The sequence below is a fragment of the Primulina huaijiensis genome, unplaced genomic scaffold (assembly GCF_012295235.1).
Source record: "Primulina huaijiensis isolate GDHJ02 unplaced genomic scaffold, ASM1229523v2 scaffold40277, whole genome shotgun sequence".
Taxonomy (NCBI): Eukaryota; Viridiplantae; Streptophyta; class Magnoliopsida; order Lamiales; family Gesneriaceae; genus Primulina; species Primulina huaijiensis.
In genome coordinates this window covers 57,203-68,365 of record NW_027359516.1, presented here as the reverse complement: position 1 = coordinate 68,365, position 11,163 = coordinate 57,203, and the positions used below count along the sequence as shown (strand labels likewise).

Here is an 11,163-nt window from a genome sequence, read left to right as displayed (position 1 = left end):
ATATATATATATATATATATGTATATATGCGGTGTTATAAATTTTGAGTGAATAAATTTTTGAAAATAAAATTTTACAATAAAGTGAATTTGTGTTTCATGTAGCCGCATTATACCAAGCGTTTCTCTAAAACAATCAAATATTTGGTATTTTTTAAGCATTTTTTCGATTTCAAATAAAATCGTTTGTAATAGCTAATTATTATTTTGTTTTTTTTCCTTTTTTTATATAATTTTTTTTTTCAGATTTTCAATTGATTATTTAAATTGTAATATTTCAAAAAAGACGACCCCAATATAATTATATACTGGTGCACCGAGCAGATGAATTGAATGTGCATAAAATATGTTTTTTGTAAATTTGAATTTATTTATAATATTTTCTTCCACGTTAGGATATTGAGATAATGATAAGCTATGCAAAGCAATCCACCAGTGGTGTACAAAATTATACCACACAAAATTGTGTACCATCTCATCCAGGGGAAGCGGAAAAAGTTTTGCGTGATTTCTATGGGCTTTTTGACCTAATTTAACTGTGATGGGCCTTTGGTTTTATTAAATGGGCTTCGGTATATTGTTCCAGTTATATTAGGCTATTTATATAGTGTTTTATTTTGATGAACAATTAATTTAATAATTATTTTGATGGATTTGTTCACGCAAAATAATCACTTAATTTTAAATATATCAAACTTTTCGTTATTCAATTTATAATTTAAAATTATTATATATTGCGCATGATTTGTGAAATACATGGATATATTTTTTTTAATTAAGATATTGATAAATAATATACAAAAAATTTTGTGAAACGATCTAACGAGTTAATTTTTTTAAACAGATCTTCTATTTGGGTCACCTATTGAAAAAATATACAAAAACTCATGCGAGACGGTCTCACATATCAATTTTGTGAGATATATATTATATTTAGGTCACCCATGAAAAATTATTAACTTTTATGTCAAAAATATTATTTTTTATTGTAAATATGAACATGATTAACATGTCTCACGAAAAACCTATTCGAAAAATTACAAACGAATTGTTTAGTTTAAAAAATCAATTCAAGAATTCTCATTGATGTTGCTTAATAAATTAAAGGCAAAAACATGTGTGAGACCGTCTCACGGGTCGAATTTTGTGAGACGGATCTCTTATCTGGGTCATCCATGAAAAATATTACTTTTTATGCTAAAAATATTACTTTTTATTGTGAATATCGGTAGGGTTGATCCGTCTCACAGATAAATATTTGTGAGATCATCTCACAAGAGACCGTCTCAAAATAAAAAATTTAATAAAATTTTAGATTTCTACTGCAAATAGATCAAGCTTACTTTATCGACAAGGAGCAGCTTAGTGAAATTTGAGCAAATTCAATAATTTTTAATCTTAAATTATTAACCGTAAAATCTCGCAGATCAGATCCAACGTTAATATTAAAGAGACAGCAGCGCGAGTGAAGCACCTTTTCCCGCATATCCCTCTGCGCTCTCTCTAAACCTGCCTTAATTTTTCTTCCCAGAAATACAATTCAAGAATTTGATACAAAATTCGTATAGATACAAAATCTGGGAATCCAAGAATAGTAAACTTCTTCTTTTCTCTGCAAATCCGTCAATCTCTCGCTTGATGTGCAATTCTGCAAATCGCTTCCGCTATTTCTGAACCCGAGTCTTCCTCGTTCTATGTATACATATAGACACAAGAGAAATGGAGAACGATGGTAATAATAATGGGCCAGCAGCAGTTTCCTTGAATAGTTTGAATATCGAACCGCATTTGGCGCAAGAAGAAGGAGAGCCCTTGTCTTTAGATCAAGACCAAAGAGTATATTTAGTCCCATTCAGGTATATACGTTTAAATGTGTTGGTTCAAAATTGATTTAGTATTTTTTGGAGGAATTTTGCGGGGGTTAATCTGATTCGGAGGGAAAAAGTGAAATAATTTTTGAATTTTTTTAAAGAATGTGACTGGTTATTGTTACTAATTCAGCAAGAATTTGGGACAGTTTAAGCACATATCCTGAAGAAACTTGAAAGGACGAGAAGTAAAAGAAAATAAGTGGTTTCTTGGATTTATTTGTTTGTTCTCAATAAAGGGTTTGATTTGTTTCTGGGATTTCAGTTTGATGGTTGGATTAATCGTCTTGCCTATTTGGATTAGTTATTTTGATTTATAATTTACTTTTTGGTTGTTAATCCTTTTTCTGTTGATTTAATTGTACTACTGAGAATACTATGATGTTATTCGTGCTTCGGGTAGATGATAGAGTACGAATCTAGTTGTGACAGCTGATCCATGTAGGTGAATTTTTTAAAGAAACCTAGAATATGTTGGCTCTCAATTTTGCTGTCATTGAATGTGGTTGTATGGTGACTATGAACTGATTGTTTTACAAAAACACGGTTTCGAGGTTTCTTAATTGATTTTCTGTTGTGTTCTTGACTATATTTGGGTTTGTTTCAGATGGTGGAAGGAGGCACAAGACTCTTCTTCATCAGTTTTAAAAATGGGAATCCCGTATATAGCATCCCCTGCTTCGTCTTATGGTGGTGCAATGAAGATATTGAACAATATATTTTATTCAGATATAGCATTTAACCTTAAAGAGGACCCTTCATTGTTGCGCAGTGGGGAAAATGGTGATGTTGGGGTATCTGGCAGGGACTATGCTTTGGTCCCTGGCGAAATGTGGCTACAGACACTTAAATGGTCAGTAAGTTTCCAGAAATACTCCTAGGTTTATACGTTCCGTTGTTTGACTTTCTTAAAGTGAATCCAGTTGTGCACGAGACATGCTTGAATCTGCCGTTCATTGTGATTAAGTTTTGGTGTTTTGAGTTTGTATAGGGTTTTTACATTAATAAAGTGCTCTCTTGCCTAACGTTCTTTGTCATCTTCTTGGCATAAGATCATTAATTTCCATACTAATGCACATGGAAATCATTGCGGTCTCACTTCTTCATGCGGGTTGGGGTTTATATTTAATAAAATTTTCCTTTGTCGGCGTGATTTCTTAATTTTATTGGAATTAAATGAAGTTACTTTATTTCATTGACCTTTTTCTTCCTGTACAGGCATAGTGATTCGAGAAGTTCATCAAAGAACATCAAATACTCATCAGCTGTAGACGAAGATATGTCAGATATTTATCCTCTACAACTAAGGCTTTCTGTTCAGAGAGAATCCAATGCATTTTCTGTCAAAATAAGCAAAAAGGTTTCTAAAAATTTGCACGATATACTTGTAAGAAAAGTATGATGAAGAGAGCTCACACTAACGGCAAATCTAGTTACAACAATTGTAAAAATATTCACTATGAAGGAAATCACATTTTTGAGTGATCTTGCTTGAACTTAAAATGAATCAAGCTTCTATTTGAATCTATGAACCTGGGTGAATTTTTGTCTGGAACCGATTACTGAAATGAAAAATAATTAAAAAAATAGAACAGGAAGGAATAGAGACGGAATGAATGATTTACTATATCCGATATTTATGAATTGTTAATCATGGCCATAATCTCAATTAAACATTTCCATAATTGCAACATGATCATGCAACAAGCATTCGGAAGTATAGTGATTACTCTGTTTTATCTTTTTTTATTTATTAAATAAGTAAGAGAATATTCTGGAAAAGATTCGGGGATTTAGTATTCTCAGTTATCCTTCTGTTTTTTTCGTATGCGGTTAATGTGACATTATTCGTTTTGTAAAACTGTCTACATGTTAACGGAGTTTAAAGAATGATTTGTCTATCTCATTGGCATAATCTTACCCTAATACTGCATTAATTTGTCTAGATAAATGAGACTTATTATTTGCAGCCCACATGTATGGCAATCCATTTCTATCAACTACCGGAGATTTTGAAATTAAAATTTCCCTAATTAATATTCGTTTTCTTTTAATGTTAAGTTTCCCTTTTGCCTTAATTAGTTTCCCTCCTGCCTTTAATTTCAGGATAATTTGGTTGAATGCTTCAGAAGAGCCTGCAAGATATTCAATGTAGATACTGATCCTGTAAGTGCATTTTATTGCCTTTCAAATTTCTCGTTGATGGGTATAGCTATACATTTTCTCGGGGTTAAAGATTGGCCCTATGTGCAGTTATGGGTTTGGGATTTTTCAGGGCAGACAACACTGCTTTTCCTGTATGACAAAAACAAGATCTCGAAAGAGTCTCAGAAGCAGACAGACCAGGATGTGAGTAGCGGATCTTGCTTACTTTTGTAATATGAGATGAAAGAGAATATATTTGTTGAACTCTAAATTTGTCTTTGATGTGAAATTTTTCGCATTCAACATCATGCAAATAGTTCGTGACTTTTGTATATGACCACTAGTTAAACCCCCAAAAAACTAGGAAAAAAGGGAAAATGAATGAGGACATATTATATTATCTGTAATTGAATCCCCTCTCGCTTCAGTATCTATCAGGTAGACAATAATTTATGGTGCACTTATTATTGGTGAGGCATCTTATGTTTTTTCACCTACGCGCACCCTTTTATTTTGTTTTTCTTACTTGTTTTCACGTTTCTTGTGGGGTGATCAGTGATGGTTATTATAAAATACTGGATACATAAGCAGTGCTTGCAAATTTAAAAGTTATTAATACTCTAGCATGCAATTTTAATCTCAGGTTATCCTTTTTTGTTCATGTACCTGTTACATTTATAGTCTGTTGTGTCTCCTTTTATTTTGTGTGGGGGTAGATTGAGTGCAGCTGGGTTGAAGGAATATTATTTGACTTTACAGTCAAACTGATGTGGTATGGTGTCAGTGAATACATTTGAAACCTGATTTCTTGAATTTTCCATCTAGATCTTGATGCTTTACTCTTGTTACTTTCTCATGTTCATTAACTTCTGTTTTCCGTTGATTTATGCAGCTTCTCCTTGAGTTACAAGTTTATGGTCTGTCAGATTCTGTTAGAAATAGAGTTAAAAAAGAAGAGTTGGCACCATATACTAATGGTACTTCGAATTTGATGAATGGGAGTGCTCTCAACAACAGTTCTAGTTCTACCTGCAATTCCTCTACTATTTTCGGAAGTTCCTTTGAAGCTGGCTCTTTGGGATTAACTGGATTGCAAAACCTGGGGAATACTTGTTTCATGAACAGTGCTCTTCAGTGTCTAGCACACACACCAAAACTTGTTGACTACTTTCTCGGGGATTATAGGAGAGAAATAAACTTAGAGAACCCATTGGGCATGAATGTATGTTCTTTTCGGTGTTAGAACTTCATCATCATACTATTGAACGCATTTATTACTTTTTCCAATTAATGTTTATTGTTCAATTAAACAATACTGTCTGTCAGGCGATGACATTTCCGGATAAAATATTCTTACACGGTCATCCTTTGAATTTTCACTTCTGAGTTTCGGAATCATTTAAGTTGGTGATTCTACAGTTGTAATAGTTGTGTGATAGATTTTTTTACGTGTATGTGATGATGAAACTGTGGTTTCTTTCCTTATTTGCATGACTTGTGATAAATAAATCTGTCTATTAAAACTTTAATATAATTGCATTCGAACAGGGTGAGATTGCTTCAGCTTTTGGGGATCTGCTGAAGAAATTGTGGACTCCTGGAGCAACACCTGTGACTCCAAGAACATTTAAATCGAAGCTTGCTCATTTTGCTCCTCAATTTAGTGGTTTTAATCAGCATGATTCTCAAGTTTGTATTATTCTCCTGTTAACATTTAAAATTATATTCTTATTCTTGTTGTCTGAACTATCTCAAGCTCGTATTCGGTTAAAGTGGGAAGCATATAATATTTTCACTTCACTTGGTTACTGTAGGAGCTCCTTGCATTTCTTTTGGATGGACTCCATGAAGATTTGAATCGTGTGAAGTCCAAACCCTATGTTGAAGCTAAGGATTCTGTTGGCCGACCAGATGAAGAAGTGGCTGATGAATTTTGGAAGAATCATCTAGCCCGCAATGATTCTATAATTGTTGATTTGTGCCAAGTATGTGTCTGTATTTCAGTGGTTTTCATTTCCAGAGTTGCTTTCACTTTTTTATTTTTATTATTTATATTTATTTTTTTACTTTTCTCTTTTTTGACCATTTCCTTTTCATTTGAAAAGTAAGGAAACTGAATATTTTGTAAGCTGAGTATTCGTTAATAATCTCTTATATGTGAAGGACTGATACCGGAATGATATTATGATCTTGAGCTGAAATTATATTCCTATTCTTTTTGGGTCTCAGTAATCATAAATCCAGTTGATTGTCATTAGAGATTAATATCCTAATATTCAAATCACGCTACATTTTTGGGATTCTTTTTCTAACCTTGAAAACGATATTTTTCACCGCACTGCTTTTGACCTTCTCTTCTTAGAGATGGACAGAGGAATGTCTGGTAACTGTTTGGTCTTTTTGTTGCCTTCTCTAGTCTTGATTAACTCCCCACTGATTGATGCCATTTCAGGGTCAATATCGATCAACATTAGTATGCCCAGTTTGTAGAAAGGTTTCTGTTACTTTTGATCCATTCATGTATCTATCGTTACCACTGCCATCAACAACAATTCGGACAATGACATTGACGATTGTAAAAACTGATGGCAATACTCTGCCATCCTCATTTACTGTGTCTGTACCCAAGAATGGAAAGCTTGAAGATTTAATTCAGTCTTTAAGTGCAGCATGTTCATTGGGGGTCGACGAGACACTTTTGGTTGCTGAGGTAACATCAATTATCACACTAATTTAGATTTATTTTCACCTTCAGGCGATTTTATTATTATTTCTCCTTTTATACTAATAATATTTCAAGATCTAAGACTAATTATCTGTGTCTTAATAAACTGTTTCACAGATATATAACAACCGTATAATACGATTTCTAGAGGAGCCAACTGATTCATTATCTTTAATTAGAGATGGTGATCAACTAATAGCATATAGGCTGCGAAAGGATGCTAATGAAGCTCCTCTGATTGTGTTTATGCACCAGAAAATAGAAGAGTAAGTCCAAAACTGCATGATTCTTTGTTCTGCCGTGTATAGTATATTACATGCTTCCGCAAAAGGATTGTGCTTGATTTAGTGGAATCAGCAAAACAGAATAGTTCTGATTCAGCCATTAAACACCATCTTCTGCTGGTAACTAGCCAATCTAATATTTGTATCATTTTGTGATTTCTATGATAATGACTTGCTTAGCATCTACTGAGCATTTTCCATTTCCTCAATTGATGAATAAAAAGAGGTCATAAGTTTACTTTAAGATAAATAAATTTGCGAGTGCCATACTGACACGCTGAGCTTGAAATGAAGATTGATATTGTATGCAGATCTTAGTTTGGTTAGCAACTAGCAAGTAAGGACATCAGAGCGTTGTTTATCCGAGATGACTTATGTTTTTTTGGTTTACAGCGGTTGTTCAATATGGTGGAAATGGTGGATGGGATATCTTCTAGAAATAGCATTAGCCAGGAAAATCTTGTTACTTGTATTCTTTTCCCCAGTCATTTTTGTTAAGATGATTGATGACAAGCATAGAAGCTTCAAATTACAATATTGTTTTTTTAATTTACTGTTCATTTAATTCTGCACTACATCCCATCATTATTTTTTAACATGCAACAGAAACTGAGAAGGTGAATGAATACTCTCATTTTGTAGTGTAGCAGATAGTAATACTAATACACAAGGTTGTAAATGGCGGGAGACGGTGGCGGGGCGGTCAACTACCGCCTAGGCGGTGCCCAGACAGTTGAATTTTTTTAAGTAATTTTTTTATAGATAATAATAAATAATCATGCAATATAATCACAAATAGTAATCATTTTTATGTAAGATGTGTAATTAAATAATATTTAAGCACAAAGAAGCTTCATTCAATACTCGCAATATGATGCTTCATCCTATAAAATCCTTCTTTAATAAGCTTCTTACACAACTTGCATATGATACAATCCTTTTTCTCTTTATTATACAACACCTCATATTCTCAAACAATATTATTAAACTTTGGCTAATTCCATATCCGGTTGTTTATTTTTTTCCGCCATTAATCTTTAACAATAAATCAATAATAATAGGAAAAAAAATTTGATTTTTGAAATCACAAAATCTGAAATATTATAGAAAAGTATGATAAATAATAAATATGCAATGCCTAACCTAAATATTCTGGCAGTTGGCGGCGGGCAACAGACAGTGTGGTGAGCTTGGTGGTTGAGACTTGAGAGTGAAAACTAAAATTAAAAAAAGAAAGTGGGGTGTGCTAGGCTGCTCACCGCCTCGACCCACCTCCCCAACGCCGTATAGCTTGAGACGCCTAAAACACCCGCCTCAAGCGTAGGCGGTGCGGTCGAGGGCCACCTACGCCTAGGTGGCCGCCTCGACCGCCATTTAGAACACTGCTAATACACATATCCAAGCACGTTGCATGTATATGTACAGATGGATATACTCGTATTTTTGGTTTGAGAAATTTATGACCATCTATTGGCAAAGACGAGTTATTATTCTTTAACTTCTAGACTGATGGTGCAAATGAGTTTTTAATAATCTATGTTCTAATTTTTCTCCTTGTTCGGGATTTGAACACTCAAGGAATCTAAATGTAAACTTAGCTGAGTCCACCTGGCCATCCGGCTTTCTAATTTTTTTTTTGGAAGCCAGTAATTCATCTGGACATTGCACACAATGTCTTGACGAACCTTACGTTTATCAGTTAATATATGATGTCATGCATGAAGATTATCGTCATTGTTAGGCTTTGACCTGGCTGCATAAATCCCTTGCAATGAATGTGTTTTGTGGATTTTCTTATACTTTTACTTGGTACAGTTGTTTGCCATGGAAAAAGAGTTGCTTCTGCGATATTTATCGTCTGATTGTACTTTACTTTATAATTTAAGCTGTTTAATTAATATTTATTGCAGGAAATTTGTTTTTGGGAAAGTGTCCACAAGTTGGAGGGCATTTGGATTCCCTTTTGTAGTACGCCAAGCCATCACCACTGGATCTGAAATCTTTGAAGTGTATACAAAGTTACTTGCTCCATTCTTGGTTCCTGATGAAGAATCTATTGATAATTATGGCAGCACAGACAATAATGCTGCCGAGGTGGAAGTGGAGGATAATAAAATTCCTAGACTAACTGAACCCCCTGAGACAAGTAGTACAGAGGAGCCTGATTCAATGTGTGGTACCAAGTTTCAATTTTACTTAACGGATGAAAAAGGAATACGAAGAGACTCTGAAATTACGATGGAAGAGCCGGTGAATTTGAAGACGATGACCACACGATTGAATGTGCTTGCATGTTGGTCAGAGTCAATGGCCAAGCCCAAGCACAAGCATTACGATGTTCAGCCTCTTAGCTTATTGCCTGAAGTTTTCAAGTCTGGTTTCTTTACGAAAAGACCACAAGAGTCTATCTCTCTGTTTAAATGTCTAGAAGCATTTCTCAAGGAGGAGCCTCTAGGACCTGAAGATATGTGGTCAGTAAGCTATTCTGGTTTCCTTTTTTTTTTTGTTAATCCTTTTTTTAATCTATCACTTTACTCGATAGATTACATTGTGAGCATATCTTGTTAATAAGGTGAATATGGATTATATCACTTGGAATATATCTTTCTGCAAATTCGACCCTGTTGGTATCAATTATCATTGCGACTCTTAGCTGGTAGTGGCTCTGTATGTTGGCTACCTCAAAGAAGCAGATATAAGAAACTAGAGATATGTTGGCATATCTGGTGGATTTTTGCAAAGATCCGTAAATAGTTCTTCAGGACCTGTTTAAGGTAGATCAATTGGTGTGATATAAGTTGATCTTTCTTGTCCACGTTAATTGATATGTGACATTCTTGTATCCATTTACTTTCTTCTCTCTAATTTATGCCAGGTTTGTAAGCATTTGTGTTTGTTACTTATTATTCACTCGTTATTTTTCTAATCTGCCATTTGCCCTTTAAGGTACTGCCCGGTGTGTAAAAAACATTGTCAAGCTAGTAAAAAATTAGATCTCTGGAGACTGCCAGAAATTTTGGTGATTCATTTGAAAAGATTCTCCTACAGCCGGTATCTGAAGAACAAATTGGAAACCTTTGTCGATTTCCCAATCCATGACCTTGATATTTCTGCTTATATAGATCAGAAGGGTGGGCAATCCTCAAACCGTTATATTCTCTATGCTATTAGCAATCATTATGGAAGCATGGGAGGTGGTCACTACACCGCGTTTGTCCATGTGAGTACCTTTATTGTTTGACTTTTTTTATTTTTGTTTTGTTTTTGCACTTTATCTCTCAAAAAAAGGGTTACTTTTAGTTTCATTTTCGGGAAATAAGAAATCAGTCCAGAAAATGAGTCCGAACATAGTATCTTCAAAAGTACCAGATTTAGCGATATTTTGTGCACATTATCTGTTTGATTTGCATTCATCAGCACTTATCATGTTATCATGTTGTGGCTGTGCTTATATGCTAGTTTCATCCATTTTTCTGAACTTGTTCTAACTATTCTATATTTCTGTAAATATCAGCATGGTGGTGATCGGTGGTATGACTTTGACGATAGCCATGTGTCTTCCATCTCCGAGGCCAAGATCAAGACTTCGGCTGCCTATGTGTTATTTTACAGAAGGGTCGAAGAAGATATTTTAACTTGAGAGGACCATGACTTACTAACTTTAAGTGGATTGATTCACATCGAAACTACAACCATCCATGGTTTTTCATTCTTTTGTTCTTGAATCTCATTCATATTTGTTGTATTTGGTAGTGTTTTTCAAGATTTGGAAAAGGGAGGTTAGTGTAGAGTGAAATAGGTGGCAAAGGACACCATATAATAGTGAAACACACATTGGGTTGCAATAATCTTCTGCAGTGAAAAAGACAGAAGAAAGATAGGAATGATTGGTTGGTTGTTAGTTCCTTCCGACATTATTACAACTAATTGGTAGATATAGCCTTTGAAATTATTGTCGTAACATGTAAGATGGACAATTTTGGTGCTTATTTAATCTTAAACTATCTTGGATTTTATTTTAGAGGGATTTAATTTACATCTATCTCTATCTCCTCCTATTGATACATCAAAATCACGTAGCCTCTCCTTATTCCTATAACCTCTGGAGCATGTTACAGTAATATTTGTTTCTGTAATTTAGG

The 11,163-nt window shown here is 34.1% G+C and overlaps 1 protein-coding gene across 1 annotated transcript; it reads left to right on the top strand.

Annotated features, from left to right (window-relative positions):
- The first annotated feature begins 1,629 nt into the window (after positions 1-1,629).
- On the top strand, positions 1,630-11,042 carry LOC140969229 (ubiquitin carboxyl-terminal hydrolase 8-like). The gene is made up of 13 exons (XM_073430511.1): positions 1,630-1,855; positions 2,475-2,720; positions 3,086-3,227; positions 3,974-4,033; positions 4,121-4,216; positions 4,905-5,234; positions 5,561-5,701; positions 5,827-5,997; positions 6,465-6,722; positions 6,855-7,003; positions 8,932-9,492; positions 9,968-10,241; positions 10,536-11,042. The coding sequence occupies exons 1-13, from the start codon at positions 1,719-1,721 to the stop codon at positions 10,659-10,661; spliced, it is 2,691 nt and encodes an 896-aa protein (XP_073286612.1). The 5' UTR covers positions 1,630-1,718; the 3' UTR covers positions 10,662-11,042.
- The last annotated feature ends 121 nt before the right edge of the window (positions 11,043-11,163 follow it).